This window comes from Myotis nattereri (assembly GCF_964212035.1).
Source record: "Myotis nattereri genome assembly, chromosome: 8".
NCBI lineage: Eukaryota > Metazoa > Chordata > Mammalia > Chiroptera > Vespertilionidae > Myotis > Myotis nattereri.
In genome coordinates, this window is record NC_138083.1 from 31,913,952 (window position 1) to 31,932,136 (window position 18,185).

Here is an 18,185-nt window from a genome sequence, read left to right on the forward strand (position 1 = left end):
TACCTGATTTTCTCTGGCTTGTCATGGCCCCCCAAGCAAGATGTAGGATCCACGAGGGTCTCTTCCCACCCCGTCTACAACCGTGTCTGACACACACCAGGCCCTTGATAAACACACGTCGAGGGCATGCATGAACGAAGGGAGGAGGGTTTCCTTGCTCCCAGGAAAACCCCTCTCTGAGCCTCTTTCCTTATTTGTTAATGGAGCTGCTACAGGCCTAACCCGGCGACAGGCAAACCTGGAGCCTGGGACTGCACCTGGCCCACAGAAGATGCCTGTGATCCATGGCAGTTATTATTATCTTCATCAATAACACCACGCGGGGCTGTGAGTCAGCGGCTGAGGGGAGCGGTGTGAGCAGGGGAGGCTGCAGAACCAGGCGTGCGCGTGTCGGAGCAGGTCTATTCTTGTGGTGCCGTCGGAGGCCCGCAATCACACCCGGGCAGGCGACAATAAAATCTGGAGCTGTGTAGGGCTGCCCTCCCCACCCCCGTTTAAGTTCTCTACCAACTGCAGCCAGATTTCGGCGGCTTAATTAATTAGCTAGTGTTTAGAAAGCGTTTGAAGAATTTTAAAAGTGCGACGTAAGTGCCAAATATTATTTTAATCTGTGTATGTGTGTGTGTTTTCCAGCAGAGAGTTTTTTTCCTGCTTGCTTGCTTTTCTTTTTCTCTGCAGGTTCTGTTCTGGGAACCGGGCTTGTTAAAACCCACTCCTGCGGTCCTGGGTCCGGGGTCATCATCCTGGCATCCCGGACAAAGCACTCTCCTGCCCTCTCCTGCCCTCCTGGCAGGGACAGAGGCTGTCCAGGGGCCTGAGCCGCCCATCTCGGCGGGCATTCTCACACGCTGCTGGTGGGAGTGGAAACTGGAGCCTCCTTTTGGGAAAGCAGTTTGGCAGAATGTACCAAAGGGGTGGGAGCTGTTTGAGGTGGGGTTCCTGCAAAACGATCTTGAAAAAGTTGGGGCAAACTCCAAACAGGCAATGAAAAGGGGTGGTTCGGGGAACTGTGGCCTATCCTCTAGATCAGTGATAGCGAACCTTTTGAGCTCGGCGTGTCAGCATTTTGAAAAACCCTAACTTAACTCTGGTGCCGTGTCACATATAGAAATTTTTTGATATTTGCAACCATAGTAAAACAAAGATTTATATTTTTGATATTTATTTTATATATTTAAATGCCATTTAACAAAGAAAAATCAACCAAAAAAATGAGTTCGCGTGTCACCTCTGACACGCGTGTCATAGGTTCGCCATCACTGCCCTAGCTGGAATTGCAGGCAGCCATAAAAAGCGACCATCCTGAGGCCTGTGGTCATCTGGAAATGTCTGCATGGCATAACTTGAAATGATGTTGTGATTATGCAAATAAAACCTGTTCATTGCAAAGCATTTAGAGAAAACAAAAAAGTATAAAAACAAAATAATGATCACAGAATACCATCAAGGACAACTGAGATCAACATTTTGATATAGTTAAAATATGAGTGAATAAAAACGATGTAAAATCAGACTCAGATAAATAAGTCTATTGGTATGTGCAAACCTTTTGCTTCATGTATTCAGTTCTGACCAAAATGAAAAATTGGAAATACCCTAATGTCCAAGAAAAAGAGACTGGCTGGTCCCATGATGTTGAGCCCCCCACATGATGACCGAGTCTACAGCCACGAAAATGATGGTGTAGAATTTCAATTATGGACACGGAGATATATTAGAAATTCGCAGGGAGTTACTGAGTGACACGTTCAGCATGATCCCAAACTTCCAGTTTTGAAAAAAATGAAGTATGATATTAAAGATTAGCAGTGATTAATTGTGAGCAGTAGACTTACAAGGGATTTTGTTTTTATGTGTTCTGTTTGCATTACTTGTGCAATAAAAAAGAAGGGAAAAGCTATGCTCTCAGTATGCTCCTGACTTTGTAAAATAAAATAAATCTGAATATAAATAAACAGCTGCAAGGTGGTATACAAAGCTATAAAACACTTCTCTCGTTGGATCATGAATCTAAAGCCGATGGGTTCCTCTTTTCTTTTCCTTCTATTTGAGGGATTTTTCAGATTTTCTAAACTGGATGAATATTAAAGAATATTTACAGTATCCCATTGAGTAATGAGAAGAATCTATGTGTGTAATATGTAGGTTACATACATGTTTGTTGCTTGACTAAGCCTCCCTCCCAAGAAGTCTGCCTGTTTTGCTCACTACTCCTGATACAGTGCGAGGCACAGAGTAGATGCTCATTAAACATTTGCAGACTGACTGGCCGATCGCATGTCTAGGGAAAAAGGTCTAGGTTAGAATGATAAACACAGTAATGTTGAGGTGACTGGGAAATGGGACCGGGGTGGGCACATTTTCTTTTTACTCTATGGAAAACAATATAGTGAAGCCTTTTTTTTTTTTTTTTTTTGCAGTGAACATTTACTGCTCTGGGAACAAAACTAAAGTAAGGAAATAAAACGTGTGAGGAAGTTTTCTAATGGAAGAAGTCAGCACAGTGGGTGGTGCCTGCCCTGTGTGCTTGTTGCAAGAGGAACTGTGTCCACAGGATGCGGGAGCCCACAGCGCCGGGGCGGTCAGGGATGAATTACTAGAATCTACTGTGCGCCAGGCCCTGGGCGAAGGGCTGTGGACGGCTCTGTCCTTGGCCTCCTGGAGCCTGCTCACAAGCAGAGAAGATAGACTTTAAAGAATTACATCAAGTGATTACATTTGGAATGAACCACAACCTCTTAGACAAGTGACTCCTGCTGCCATCTCCGACCCCATCCCCGCGACCTGCTGCTCCCACCGCCGTCTCCTCCACAAACAGGCCGAGAGGGTGAGAGATGGAGCCAGACGGGGGCTGAGGACGGACCAGCAGGCCTGGGTAAGTTTTTTTCTGTGTTCACGCCTGGCTTTTGAGATTAAGAAACAATGAAAACGATGTTCATTAGGAGTGGAAAAATAAGCATGGGTGCTTTTCTGATGGAAAAACAAATCAACTGAGAACTGAACCTTGCTGGAAAGAAACAGGGCCCCTGTGATCCCTGGACGTGATTCCTGCAGACGCCTGTCGCACGGAGGCACAGAGAACAAAGCTGAAGAGCCAGCTTTTGCCCAGAGCCAGCCTTTCCCAGACCAGTGCTCACTGCCTCTCACAGGGGAGGGGCCTCCGGACTGGATGGGGGCCACCCACCAGGTTTCCGCAAACTTGAGAAGCCCTGGGCCTGAGGCTGTGGCTGGAGCTCAGCTGTGCCTGAGGCTCAGCCTCCCCAGATGGTTCAAATGACACCCACCCGCCCCGCTCAGCCTCACAGCGGGGAAGCGTGGCACCCCTCCCCTGACTACAGTCATGGTCATTAATGCGGGGGTGGGGGGGCTGCTGGTTTATCAGCCCACGAGCACAGCAGCGCCTCCTCAGGCGCCCCCACGGCGTCTTCTGGGTTACGATCCGATGGCGGTGAGTGTGCAGTGCAGGAGTGTGGCTGAGTACGCATGTGGGAGGGAAAGGGAGCAGATGTGGGCGTGTACACACATGTGCCTGAGGGTGCCAAGTGCAAGCACTCACACACTATGCATGGGGGGCGTGTACACAGGTGAGTGTGTGCAGAGATGATGCATGTGTGCGCGAATGTGCGACGGAACAGCTCGGAGTGTCTGAATGGGGGCCAGCCACAGGGGCACGAGGGGTGTGAACTGTGTGCACAAGTATCTGAATCCTGGCTGGCGTGGGAGTGTGTGAGCATGTGGGTGGCACGAGAGGGTGTGTCTGAGCCTGAGGGTGTGAGCAGATGCCTGGGCGGGGTGTGAGGGTGGCAGGGCCTCTGAATGCGCCTGCAGGGAGGGGAGTACAGGAGAGACAAGCACGTGAGTGGGATGTGTATGTGAGTGTGTGTGTGGAGGGTGTGTGTGCAGGGAGACTACGTGTGCACGTGGGGGGCGGTGTACACGCGAGTGTGATGTGAGACGTGTGTGCTGACACAGTGCAGGGGAGCAGGGACCACAGTGTGTGTGTGGGGGGGTCCCACTGTGTGTATACACTTGGTGTGTCCATGTGCCCAGCTGTGAACGTGCCTGGCACGTGGGAGTTTCTAGGCACAAGTAGAGGGAGGAGGAGGGTGGGAGAGACGCTTCCTTCAAGTCTATCTGGTGGGCAAGGCCCTGCGTGGCCCCTGGCACAGGGTCATGCCCTTGAGAGGAGGCTCAAACCTCTACTGACACCTACTTACTACGTGTGGCCACGGGGCACGGCAGTGAAGAGGCCAGCCTGGAGCTCACGGCTCTGGGCGGGGGGCCATGAGCTCTGGGCTGACTCATGGCGGTTGGGAGGGTGGGGGAGGCGGGGGGCAGGGCTGCGAGGGTTGATGGCTGTGGACTCTGCAGTTCCCAAGGGAGCTCAGGATCCGAGGCAGGTTGACCAGGGCTCCGGCAGCTGTGGCTAGTCATTGATTTTTCTCTGGACTCAAAATGGCCCATTCATGCCCTCTCAAAGCTCACTCTGCTGCCAGCCCCTGTCCTAGATGCCACAGGACACAGCTGGGTAAGACAGGTCCCTGCCCTTGTGGGGTTGAGCCTTAGACATGGGCAATGCCATGTGCAGGGTGATCAGTGAGCAAGAAGAGGGTGGGGGTGGGGGTCTTGGAAGAGGGGTGTTATCTGGGATGGCTTCCTGGAGGTGGTGGCCACTGAGCTAGGTCTTGAAGGCTGGCAGAGGCTAGGGAGAAGGGAAGGCATTCCAGGAGGGCAGAACCACATGAGCGAGGGTACAGAGGGGAGAAAAGGGCTCTGGACAATCCAGGGACGAGCAGAGTCCTTGCCACATGCTTGTTGGCTGTGAGCAAGCTGGGATAGGGCCAGCCTGAGCCTGGGCTAACCTGACACCCTACAGGATGGCTTCAGTTGCCGTCTGGACAACAGGCCGCCATTGGGAGCCGTCTACTACTCCAAATGTATAAACCACTGTGCGAAGACACCCCAGGTATTGCAGAAGCTACCACCGGCATTGGAGCCAGCAAAAGTGGGGACACACGTGGCCTTGCAAATAAGGTGGGGGCAGGCCCAGCAGGCTCAGGGTGCTCGCTCCTCCACCCCCACTCCAGGCAACTCAGGGACTGGCACTGTGCCAAGTCCTTGCAGGGGAAGAGTAGACCCTGGTAGGCCCTCCGTGTAGCAGGCAAACTCTTAAGGTACCAACAGAGTCTAAAGCTTAGGCTCTGGGGCCAGAGACCAGTATGTCTCATTTCTGGGGGTGGCTTGCAATGTTACTTTTCTCTAAGCCCCCACTTTCCCACCTGTGAGCAAGGGAGCACCACCATCTCTCCCTCTAAGGCTCCGTGGTCAATGGTCAGAAGAGCAGGCTGAGAACTGGACACTTCTCAGCTCCCCTTTGCCCAGCATGTCCCTCTATTAGCAGATCCTGTCACCTCGACTTCCAAGGCGTGGTCAGCCTCATCTCTCCTTAGCCTCTCCTGCACCCCCATCCCGCACCTGGGTCCTCGTTTCAGCTTCTGAACTGGCCTCCCCGCCTCTACTTCACTTCTCTCCAACGCACACTCCTCCAGCAGCCAGAGGAGCCTCCGAAACCTGCGCCAGGGAACAGCCTTCCTTTTCTCAGAGCCCCCGGCAGGCCCCCGGCACTCAGAGTGAGACCCAGGATCCTCCGGTGGCACCAGGACCCGACAGCCTTGCTCCCAGTCACACCAGATTCCCCACTCACCTCAGGGCCTTTGCACTTGCCACGGCCTCTGCCTGGCACTCTCACCCCCTATAGCTACAAGCTGGCTCCCTCACCTCCTTCAGGCCTACCCGAGGCCTTCCCCGACTGCCCTGTATAAAATATTGCCCCTCAATGCCCCTTGCTCTGCTTTATTTGTCTCATACCACCCACCACCCAACATGCTATGTTCGTGTCCCTGTCCCTCCCCTAGACGTACTTATAAGCCTCCTGAGAGTTAGGGTTCGGCTCTGTCCCCGGCAGCACCCTCCACGTTTACACCAGGCCGGCATTGGGTGAATGCATGTTTTGGTTTGAACTCTGCCATTTAAAAGGCCTAGGACGGGTCTTAACCACCACCCCCCACCTCCCCCCCCCCCCACCCCCCAGCCCGGTTCCTCATCTGTAGAACGGGGATAATGACCATCATAGTAGTAGCACCAGGGCTGCTTTAGGCTGAAATAAGGACAGAGACCTCAGCATGGTGCCTGGCACAGAGGAAGCGCTCAGCGCGGGGCAGCCGTTCCCACGCCCGGGTGTTTCAGGCTGAAGGGGATGACACACGATCACAGCCTTCAGGGTGAGAAGCTACGGGTTCACTCTGGGGCAACACCAGCTCGGCCCCAGCGTGTGCAGAGACCACTCAGAGCAGGGCCTGAGAGCAGGCTGCTGGCCAGGCGGCCGGCCGGGGCAGGGAAGGCCAGAGGCCCGGGGAGTGTTTGCTGGGTTTAGATGAGACCTCCTTGCAGCGTGGCCCTGTTTGCAAAGCAGGAAGGAGTGACCATCAGTATGTGTGTGCGGTAACTGCCCTTTGAGGGGAGCCAGGGGAAGCGGGGCAGCATGCGCGAACACGCACCCCCACCATTCACCGCACCTGGTGCCTCGACAACCTAAGGACCTTCTTCCCGCTTCCCTCTTGCAGGGGAGAAACTGAGGCCTGGGGAAGCTGAGAGCCCAGGTGGCGTCCTTCCGACCTCCAGGCCCAAGTGCTCCTCTAGACGGCCCGGTGCTGCCCACCATGCTCTCCAGGCTCTCATGGGCACAGCGTGTGGATGAGGCCAGATGATGGGGAGCCCTCCCCCGCCTAACTGTCACCACAGCCCAGCGAGGAGGCGAGTGCTGCTGTCAGCACCCGCTCCCTACAGGTGAGGAAGCTGAGAGCCTGAGAGGCAGGGAAGAGGCAGGGACAGGCTCGAACACACCCACCGTCTGCCATGGAAGCTCTGTGCAAGCGCTTCTCCTGGCGACAGGGTCCCCTCCAGCTCAGGCTCTTGGGATTTCAGGCTGCCAAGGACGTACACACATTTCCCAGCCGAGATAAAGGCCCCCTTAAAAGCGACACGCAGCTATTAAACGGCATTTGCCAAGGTTGCAGCACACTGCTGCCTGCAGCAGACAGTCTCCGGACAGACGAGATTTCCCCCAAGCTGACACTATCCACTGATGCCTTTTATAGCGCCTTGTGCAGCTCGCGAAAGCACTTTCCATGGCTCTTAATTCCCTTAACCCTCAGCAGTCCCCATGCAGGAGGAAATCGTGGTCGTGTATCCATTTCACAGAGGGAGAAACGGAGGCTCAGAGCGGGCAAGACACCTGCTCCCAAGCACAGAGGCAGGAAGCAGCACATACTGGATCCATATTCAGGTGTGTGCCCCAAAGCGCGTGCCCTTTCACCGCCTGCCCTGTTAGAGACGGGCTCTGGGGAGTCATCAAGACGAAGGACAGATGGGCATCAGGGTGCAAGGGACCTGCAGGAGAGCAGCCACGCTGAGCCTCTGCCTCACAGAAGGAGAAATTGAGGCCCAGAGGGACAGCATAGTAAGTCTCAGGTCTCCTGGCTGGTAAGTGATAGAGTGAGGGCTCCATCTGCTCCTTCAGCCCCAAACCATGAAATGATGATCACCCAACAATAACAGTAATAGTAATAATGGCTAACAAGCATCCAACACCGACACTGCCGGGAGCATGACAGGCCTCACCAAACCTCCATGGGGGCCCAGCGAGACAGGGCTGTCACTACTCCCATTTCACAGAGGATAAGACTGAGGCTCGGGTAGGGACGGCCATTGGGCCAAGGTCACAACCTGACTCCACCTGCATCCTCATCACAGCACCAGATGGCCTCATACCATGAAGGGCCCTTTGGGGGAACCGGACCCCGGGTGGGCCCGCCAAGCCAACCCCTGGCCGAGAGGGCAGCAGACCGTGCCATGCCTCATGTTCTGCCTGCTCATTCCGTCATGGTGTCTACATGGGGCAAGTGGTTTTGTGTAGCCAGAACCTTAAGTACAAATTCTGGGGTTTCTTGGCCAACACTGCCCATCCAGGCTGACAGTGATATTTTTGTGCTTCCTGATACTTCATGGATCCTTGTGTCAGCACGATGGGCAGGGATGTGTGGTGTGCTCCTGGCCCTGGGCCTGGCCACAGAGGGACTATGTAGTAGTTAGGGCACAGCTTGGCCTGTGGACCCGGGTAACTGCCTAGTGACCTTGTGGCTCTGAGCATCTTCCTTAAAATGGGGATCTCAGTACCCACCTATTCCCTTCATTCAACCAATGTGTATTAACCCACCTACTGTTGCCAGTCCCTGTGCTAAAGTTCTGGGAGACTTCACAGTGAATAAGACAGACATAGTCCCTACTCTCATGCAGCTTATATCCTATAGGGGGAGACAGGGCTGAAATAATGAAACAAATATAGAAATAGTTAGGGGTTCCAGGAAACAAACAACTCCGGAGCCATGATAAGGTGGGGACCTCTTTTATATTGGGGTGGCATCTCTGAGATCAGACTGCAACTGGAACACAAAGGAAGCAAAAGCCCAGGGAGGTGTTCCAGGGGCGAGAACAGCAAGTGCAAAGGCCCTGGGGTAGGAAAGAAGTTGGTGCATATGAAGACCAGAAAGAAGGCCGCTGTGGCTGCACCACAGGGAGGAAAGAGAGTCTGACACGAGATGAGGATGGCGAGATAGATGTGATCCAGAAAATGCTATGCCTCATAAGTAAGGAGTTTGATTTTATTCTAAGGACAGTGAGAACTACTGAAAAGTTTGGGGCAGGAACAAAGAGGATTTGATTCACTCAGCTCCTATGGGTAAAGAGGCTGAAGGGGCCAGAGTGGAAGCAGGAAAGCAATGATGAGGACGCTGCAGTATCTAGGGGCCTGGGCTCAAATCCTAGCTCTGCATGTATAAGCTGTGTGGCCTTGGGCAAGTCACTTCACCTCTCTGAGTCTCAGTTTCTTTACCTGTCCAATGGGTATAATAATAGTTCCCTTCTCACAGAACTGTGATGAGGACTAAATGAGATCATCTGCAGAGTAACCATCCTATCACACGGCCTGACATGTTCACTGTCAGTTACTCAATGAACCAGATTCTACTTTGTCTGGCCCTGAATTCTCCCAACTCCCCCACTCCATCTCCCATTACTCCAGCCTCTCAGCCCTTCTACTCCTGGAACATAGCAAGCTCATTCCAGCCTCAGGATCTCTGCATGTGCTATTCCTTCAGTGTGGAGCGCTCTTCTCCTGATATCCCCATGGCTGCTCCATTTAATTCAGGCCTCCACTCCTCAGAGAGGCCCTGCCTCTGTCCCCACTCGACCTTCCATTCCCTCATCCTGCTTCAGTTGATTCATGGCACTTGTCTCCACCTCATGGAATGTTTACTGGGTCTGCTTTTATTTCCTCGTTAGCATGTCAGCTCTGTGAGAGCAGTGTTTTGCTTGTGTGGTCCACAGTTGTATCCCCAGCACCTAGAGCCACCCCTGGGACATAGTAGATGCTCAGAAAAACTCGTTGACTGAATATTTATAATTAAAACAACCATAAGGACAACCAAGTGGTGAAGATTAAACGTGGAGCCGGCTTTAACTCTCACTGGGTATGTGGCCTGGGGAAGAGCCCAGCTTGGCTTTGGGGAGCCTCAGGGTCCTTCTCTGTAAAATGGGGAGGAAGGACTCCATGCTTTGGGGCTCATTTTGAGGACTAGACAATGGTGCACATCAAAGTACTGATGGATGAAATGATCCCCAATCTTCAGCAATTGCGTTACAATATTCCCCCACCCCCCAGCCCCTGCCAGGTGAGGGCAGGTGAAATAAAAAACAGTAGATCAGTGTGGAAGCTGGATTCCCTACCCCATTCCTTCTCATTTTGTGCATATTTGAAATTTTCCAAAATAAAAAGAGGAGGAAAACACAGATTCAAGGCTCAGCCCCTGCTCCCATGAGCTTCCATTTCTGGAGGACACGTGCCTGTGACTAATGGGGCCAGAGAGCGGCCCTGGCATCGGCACCCACCCTCTCCACCCGGCTGGAAGCTCATGGCTCACGCCCCGCTTCCAACCTCCCTCCCAATCCTGATCAACCACCTGATCGCCTTCAGCTCCTGGCGCTCATCTGCAGCCATCTAACACTCTCGCCCCCAAATGGATGTGCCAGGAAATCTTACAGACACAAAGATCCAATTTTCTACCATTTCCGACTTCCACCTTAGCTGTTTTGCATCTCTGTGGACTGAAGGCCTGGCAGGACACCTGGCAGGGAAAACTCATCTTGCAGAGGGCTCCCACAAAGACCTGCCCGGGAACGGGCGGCCGAGCTAACAGGAAAGCCGTTTCAGCTGTGAAAATAGAGGCTTCCTTCTCCAGTAGGGGACGGAAACACATCTTGGGAACAGCTGCCGCCTCCGGGGAGGACACACTGATTGACAGAAACGTGAAAGGAGAACCAGGAAAGCAAGGCGCTGGCACCCCCGGGCCTCAGTTCCCCTACCTGTCAAACCGGGTTAAGTACCGTCCAGTTGACCGCCTGGGCTGATCTGGGTCATCATCTCCACTTGGCCACTTTCTGTGTGGCCTTGTGCAAGTTGCTCCACCTCTCTGAGACTCGTTTCCTCATGGTTCAAATCTGACGGTCACTCCACGCACTCCCCAGGGTGCTGTGAGCGCCCCTGGGATCGTACACATGAACTGTTGAGCCCAGGAAGGGGCCAGAAAAGATGACTCGCAGTATTTTTACTGTAGTCCTTTCCCGTGGCATTTGGGATCCTGTCAGATTTCTAGCTTTAACGATGGAAACTTCGAGCACACCCCTGCTTTAAAAAGCCTTGGCCTGAACCACAGGGGGCTGGGCTTGGCGTCCCACCCACATCTTGCCACGGATCTGCTGGGTAAGCCCGCCAGTCCCTTCCTCTCTCCCACTGCCATCAGGTGCTGGAGGAGAGAACTGACTCTCTCAGGCCCCCCTCTGGTTTCCCATGTTTGGGAACCCACAATGCCAGACCTGTGGCTAGGGACAGAGACACCTAGAGGCAAGCTATGCCCACAGCACTCAGTCCCACCACCAGACAATTAAATCACACAGCTTGGGTTTCTGCTCAACTTATCCATCCCCTGCCGGCATAAAAGCTACAGGGGAAAACCTCCGGCCAAAGACATTCACTCCCTTATGAGCTCTGCTGTCCTGTGAGTAGCCGCTCTGTACGAGGAGCTGTGCTAGGTGCTTTACAAGAGCATGGCTTGCTTTCATGGGTGAGGAAATCCAAGCAGAACAAAACTGACGATGACGACACTGGCTGAGCACTTCACTACGTGCCAGGCATGGTTTCCAGCATTTCACACGCAGGAATGGACTTAATCCTTGAAACAGAGCTGTTGGTTCATTCTGTTTTACAGATGAGGAGACCGAGACGCAGAGCTCGGTAAGTTGTCCAGGCGGATGGTTCTGCTGGATTCACACCCAGGGGCCTGGCTCTGAGCCTGTGACTCAGCACCGGGCTGGCTGTGTCTACACGGAGAGGCTAGAGCACTAGCCGATCACTGCACGCGCAGGACCACCGGGGCCAGCGTTAACCATGCACACACAGGATGATGAAACAAGCAGAAAGCCATGCGCAGCCTCAGCCAGGGGTTGATAAAATCCTGGGGGCGGGATCAGAGGAGGAAGAGGTCCCTGAGAGCATGAGGCAGCACAAATTGAGCTGTGAAGGAGGAGTAGGATTTGGACCTAGGGAGGTGAGGAGACACAGGGAAGGGCATCGCTGACGGCAGGAACAGTATAAGCAAAGGAACAGATTTGAGAGAGTTGAGCTAAGGGCATGGCTTTGTACAAAATCATTCACCAAACTGGGTGAGGCCAAGTTAACGAGTGTTACCCAAACCAAACGCCTCTTGTTCCTATGAATGGGGATCCAACAAGCGCGGGACTTCTCGGGGTCTTTTGGGTGCTGAGGGGGTTGAGTAGCCAGGAAAGCTTGGGTCCGCAGAGAGCAAGCCTGGTTACCTTGTAGCATCTCATAGGTCAGCTCTCCGGCAAACATGTGGTTGAGAAAGGCGGCCTGTCATGGGAGGGAGGCCCTGGTGCAATTTTTTGTGTTGTTTTTTTTAAAGAAAATTTGGACCCACTCAACAGTTTTGAGCAGGGGAGTGACATGATCTGAGTCGTGTTGACAGGCCAGAAATCTGAGCTCATTTAAAAAGAGGGGGGTGGGGGGGGAACCAAGACTACAAATAAAAAAATAACCTGTCACACGGAGCCATTGGAAGCAGCAAGCGAGTGAGTGTGGGATCCGCACAACACTTTTAGACTGCCTTCCTCTCACACACCCCCTCTCCATCTGCTGCAAAGGGCACCAGGAAGATAGATGCAAGGAGGAATATTCCAGCTCTGGGGGCTCCAGAGATCGGCAGCCCAGATGGGGGGCTCTGACGGGAGCCACTTGAGACTTGTCATTTGTGAGGGCCAAGGGGCTGCCAGTGTTTCCATCCTCAGTGTGTTTTCAGAAACAACTGTGACTCAGTTAAAAACTTCTGCCCCAGAGGGAACCTTTCTACCAACTTCCATCGGAGCCGGGAGGGAAGGGCTCTTCTTGCTCCCTCCAGCTTGGACCAAGTCATCCTAATTAAATCAGGGAACTTCTTCCTTCAGAATCCAGGCTCCCTACCTTGGACAAGTTACTTTTCCAGTTTGAGACTCTATTTTCCTTATCTGCAAAATGGGAATAACAGCCAGCTCAGTCTTTGCTGACCGATGAAATTATGCAGATTAGGCAGTCAGCACACAGCCTGGAATACAGTTAACATTCAAAGAACGTTTGGGTCTCCTCGCTTCTCCCAACACATGGTTCACATTAGGAGCTCATACGTGCTGAGTGACTACAAGTCAAGGAATGAATCACACCCCGCGTCTCGCGGGACTGGTAAAGGAATAAATAATTAATGGGCAGAAGTTACCCAAAGAACACCCGACTTCAAGGACTTTCCGATAGCCTGAGCCCAACAGGGCTAAAGCCCCCCGCCCTTCTCTTCTTGTGAAAGAGGAAGTGAGATTAATTTCACCATTTAGGAAAGTACAGAGGAGCCAACAGCATGCCACCCTCTACCAAAAGGTCAGAGCTTCAGCAGAGGGCCCACATGCCCCCCACACCCGAGCCCCTACTGGCCTTGCCTTCTCCAGGCCAGGGCGAGGAGTGAATGGGAGCTCGCTTTGAAGTCAGCCCAGTAGGGCCAAGACGGGCAGTCGGCAGGTTCAGTGTCATGTGCCGTTGCTGCTGCTAGAAAATCAAGCTGCCCAGATGTCCCCGTGCCCCTGTCCCCTGCCCTTCTCCCAGCCTCAGAATCTCCCTCGGGAAGTTGTTTTACGAAACAAGCCTCCCATTGGCTCCCAGAACACAGGTTGGTGACTTCACTGGCATCTTTTTAGAATTTCCCTTTGGCAGTGTTTGTGATGAAAGCAATCTTTAGCAACTTCTTCCCCTGCCTCCCCCAAGCAAGATCATTCCCGTGACCAGCCCCCTCCAAACAGTGACCATGTGAAGCCACGGCAGTCACGTGACACCACCCAGGCTGACATCTCTGCCTGAGACACTAGTAGTCATTCAATCCAGAGCCGCCTTCCGAAGCCTGACATTTGAGTTTCTCCCTCAAACAAGTCCATTTTCTTAGAAAATTGCACGACGGCCTCCTTCTACCTTCCTGCCCTTCTGTTCTGCCTCTAGTTCTGCTTTGTCGTATCCCATGCTTAGATCCACTGAGGGAGGGGCCTGAAGCCCCATCCTGCAGCCAAACCAGAGGAATGCCAGGCCAGGGCCAGAGTGTGACCAGGACCCTGTGGAACAGAGAGTGAAGGATGCTGGGAGGCTGCAGTTATGATAGCGACACCCCACCCCTGCCCCACCGCCCTCCGCCAAGAAACGTAGTCTCACCTCCCAAGATTTATTTATTTCAAAGTTAATCTTGGCCCCTCTGCTGCTCCCACTTTTTCAGGCTATTGATGCTGAATGGATTGGAACGAAAGTTTTATGGCCTAATCTTTACCTTTTTATAGATTGTTTTTATAGACAAAAGGGAGAGATTCTCTCACAGCAAGGGTGGTGGTGTTCCCAGCCAGGGCCCTGGGAAAGGTAGGCTGTCCATCTGAACACTTGCTAACTAACGTTATCACGCTTTTTGCCAGAAACTGAGCCACAGGGTCCTGACTGGAGGAGGGTCTGGAATAGACATTTAGACATTAACTTGTGCCCAGTTCCCTGTTTTAGGAAAATTAAGCACTTTTGAGAGAGGCTCATGCATTTCCAAGCCAGGAAGGATGGCAGGGCAGGGGCTGGGACTCTGCAGGGTATGCATGGCCGGCTCAGGCAGGAAGGAGCAGATCAGAGATGCCACTCACCAGAGAGAAATGAAATATACCCGTGCTTCCTTCCGCCCAGCCAGGACCCAAGTGTAACAGAAAGACCCGGGAATGGGGTGGGGGGGGGGAGGGCAGGGGGGGAGTCCTACGTGGATCCCCAGGTTCAGGAGAACCTGCAGGGCAGAGAGAAGAGGCTGTTTACCCCCACTTCTCCCTCCACCCACTCTCTGCTAGTTCTCCCTTTCTCGCTGCTTTCAGATGGTTACCCGTCTCTAGGCAAATGCAAAAGGGGGAGGTGGATACTGAGCTCATCTTTGCCTCTTTCCTCAAGAAAGGGAGGTGCAGAGACCCCTCTGCCGACAACACCGCTCCAAGAAGCCAAAGATTAAGATCCTCGTTTCTTGTCCCCCACCCCTACTCTTCAATGCCATTTCTCTGTCCCCCCCAGACCCTCCCAGGAGACCCATGGTTTTGCAAAACCCCTTTAAGAAGCAGGACTCCCGAATGGTGACCTCACCCCTTGGCGAACACATGCCAGCCTTCAGAGCCTGCCGGCTGCAGGCAGCCAGGTGTTTGATGTAGGCCAACAAAAAGACCTGCTCAGAGCCACAGGTAATAGCCCCACCGGCCCCGAACTGCAGGGAGCTGCCTGGCAGCCTGGAGAAGGGGGGTTGGGGGGGACGGGCAGCAAGGAGAACTGCCATCCAGCGAGAGGCTCTGGCAACCACGGGGACATGCACCGTGTTTTCATATCAGGATCTGTTGATCTGATCGCAGCAGCTCACCCCAGGGTTACAACGGCTCCCTTCTTCTCTCCCCCATACACACACCAACACTGTTTCACTCTGCGCACCCGCGGGGCGGCTCACTCTTCCCTAATTGCAACGCCTGTTTCTGTTCCATCCTAGGCAGCGCCTGGAGGACCTCTGCCCCCCACCCCCTTCTCTCAGACCCCGAAATCAAACCTGTGGAAAGCATGGGTCCAGGCAGAGAGCTTTAGAGAAGCCAGGGGTGTCTGGTTCGGAAGGCTGCCCGCAGCCTGCCTCCCCCTCCGGATCCGGCAGGGAGCAACTCATCGGGGTCTGTTCCGGTGCCCAGCACAGTGGCACGCAGTCAGAATCGGGCTCCCTCCTTGGCTGTGTGACCTTGGGCAACTCGCTGGCCCTCTCTTGGCCTCAGTTTCCGAATCTGTAGCCCTGCTCACAGGCATCTCTAGCCCTATTACTGCTGACAGCCCCGTGGCCCCAGCGGCGGCCTGAGAGGCCGGAGCCCGCAGTTCGGGGGCCAGCAGCGGGGACGAGGGGTGGGGGTGCTTACCTGCCCAGGTACAGGACACAGCGATCAGCAGGCAGAGCAGCGGCCCGAGGCGGCCGGGGGCCGGGCCGGCGGGCTCCATGGGCCGCGGCTGCGGAGCGAGGAGGGAGAGCGGCGGTGAGTGCGCGCTCGGGCAAGCGCGGGCTGGAGCGGGGAAATGACTAAGCCCCCCTCCTCCCCCCTCCCGCCCTCCCCTCCCCTCCCCTCCCCTCCCCTCCCGGCCGGGCTCCCCCCTCCCCGGGATGGGCGCCTGGAGCAGCTCAGGAGCCGCCGTCGCCGCCGCGATTTTAGGAGCGCCCCCCACTCCCCGGAGAGATCGGGAGACGGACAGACCCCGAGCGCGCGAGAAAGAGAGCGGGGCGGCCGGCGAGAGGCGGCAGGAGAGGGAAGCAGACCAGGGTAGCCAGGCAGAGAGCCAGAGACACAGGCAGGCGAGGGGAGGGGGGAGCGAAAGGAGGGGGCGCAGAGAGAGGAGCGCGCGAGGCGGCGCGCAGAGCCAGACGCGCTGGAGAGGAGGACCGCGAGCCGGGGTCCAGGGCAGCTCCGCCGGCCGCCCCCGCCGCTGCCCACCTGCCCCGCCCGCACTCCGCGCGGCGCCCGCGGCTGGTCTCGCTCCGGCCGCAGTCCGGGCCGCGGCCCCCGCCCGCCGAGCCGGGCCCCCTCCCGCCCGCCCGCCCGCCCCCTCCTCCCGGCTCCCTGCTGCCCGCGCGGGGGCTGCGGGGCTCCCGCCGCCCGGCGCCCTCTCGGCGAGCGCCCGCCTGCAGCGCGCCCGGGGAGGGAGCGAGGACTGGGGTCTACCGCGCGGCCAGGAGGCCGGGGTCGCCCCTCGCCTGCGCCGCGGCCCGGCGCCCACCCCCGCCCGAGCCCACCGCGGCCGCCCCGGGAGGTGGCCCGCCAGCCCCCGCCGCCGGCGCGCCCCGCTCGGTTCGGGACCAGACCAGCCTCCGCCTACAACAATGTCCCAGTTCAGAAGCCCGCGCGGCTGTCAGCCGCCCCGACCCGCCCCCCTCCCGCTCCCTCCCGCCGCCCGCCGGACCCGGACCTGCGTGGCGGCGCGGGCTCGGCGGCCGCGGAGGTAGCGCCGGGGCGGCCCGGGTCCGAGCCGCACTCCACTTAGCGCAAACTTGTTTGTCTCCGGTCGGCGCCGCGAGCCGGGCACCGCATCCTCTTAAGGTGGACTGGGGAAGTTGCGGCCGGCCTCCCTGGCCTCCTGGCTCCGGCCGCGGTCAGTCCCCGCTTCCCTCTGCCGACCGGCTGGAGGCGGCGGAGGAGTGGGGGAGTGGTGGGGCCTCGGGGTGTCCGCCTTTGCCCCTTCCCAAGTGGCCCCGCCCCTGCTCCAAAGGAGGGCCCAGTTGGGGGTACGCTGGGGCCATAGGGGCCCCGATTCTGTCCGAGCTGGGCCTCGGTGAAGGAAAAGCAGGAAGTAAGTGAATGTGGGGGGAAGGGGGAGAGGAAGGAGAGAGTGATGGTACAAAAATAGCGTGTGTGTAGGAAGGATTTCAGTGCCGCCTGGAAAAGAGGCGCAGGGGAGAGGAAGAATGCGAGGAGGGCTGTGGCCAGGAAACTAGAGGGGAAGGGTCCTCACCTCCCTGGGGAGGTGGGCGCTCTCTGCCAGGTGCCTCCCTGTGGCAGGCTCAGGGGGTGCGGGGACCGGGGACTTGAGTCCTGGGCTCCAGGAACATGACAAGTAATGAGTAATCAATCATATGAGGGCAAAGGAGGGGGACAGAGGCAAGAGGCTTGGGGTTGGAGAGGACAGAGCCTCAGGATGTCTCTGTCTTTCAGGCTTTCCGTCCCCCTCCCCTCCTTCCTCTTTCTCTCCCCTTGTTCTTAAGCTGAGCTGTGTGCCCAGTGGCAGCCAGGTCAGTGACGGGAGTAGGAGTGCTGGTCACCTGGCGAAGGTGGCTCAGGACAGTGGGAGGGAACGGAGTCCAAGACTCTCTGCTAATGGGGCTTGGAAAGCAGCCACATCCCATTTTGCTTGGCGGCAAGGCTGTGAAGTAAAGAATATGAATGAATCCACAAAAGGGAGCCCAGAGAGGGAGCGGACTTGCCTCAGGCCACACAGCAAGGCCAGGGGTAGAGACAATTTTGACTTTCTGAATCCCAGGCTAAATAGAGACCTTTGCAAAGAGATACCCTCACTCCCATCCCAGCCTCCCTGTCGGATGCTGGTCCTGATCTTGTGCTAAGAGAGAGGCAGGCTGGGTACAGCTTGAGAGCAGGAACCAGACTCCCTGGTTCCAATCCTGCCAGCTACCTCTTACGAGCTGTGTAGATTTGGGGAAATACCTTAACCTCTCTGTGCTTCACCTTCCTCATCTGAAATGAGGCCAACCTGAGTATCTACCTAAAAAGGCTGGGGTGGGCATTGGGTGAATTAATACTTGCACAACACTTTAAAGAGTGTCTAGCATGTCCCAAGTGCTCCATAGCACTTGACAAATAAGTAAAGTGTTTGACAACAGTCCTGGGGAGCCCACAGGGTTCTGGGCAGTATTTAAAGTACAAGGCGATTTTTTTTTTTCCTGTGGGTA

The 18,185-nt window shown here is 55.4% G+C and overlaps 1 protein-coding gene across 1 annotated transcript in view; it reads right to left on the bottom strand.

Annotated features, from left to right (window-relative positions):
• Nucleotides 1-16,904, bottom strand: part of SIRPA (signal regulatory protein alpha) — a 43,747-nt gene extending 26,843 nt beyond the window's left edge. Inside the window, exons 1-2 of the mRNA XM_081096981.1 lie at nt 16,691-16,904; nt 15,652-15,739 (exon numbers count right to left, since the gene is read on the bottom strand). Of these exons, the coding sequence (XP_080953107.1) occupies nt 15,652-15,730 (79 nt within the window). The 5' untranslated portion in view covers nt 15,731-15,739; nt 16,691-16,904. The remainder of the gene's footprint in view (nt 1-15,651; nt 15,740-16,690) is intronic.
• Nucleotides 16,905-18,185: the final 1,281 nt, after the last annotated feature.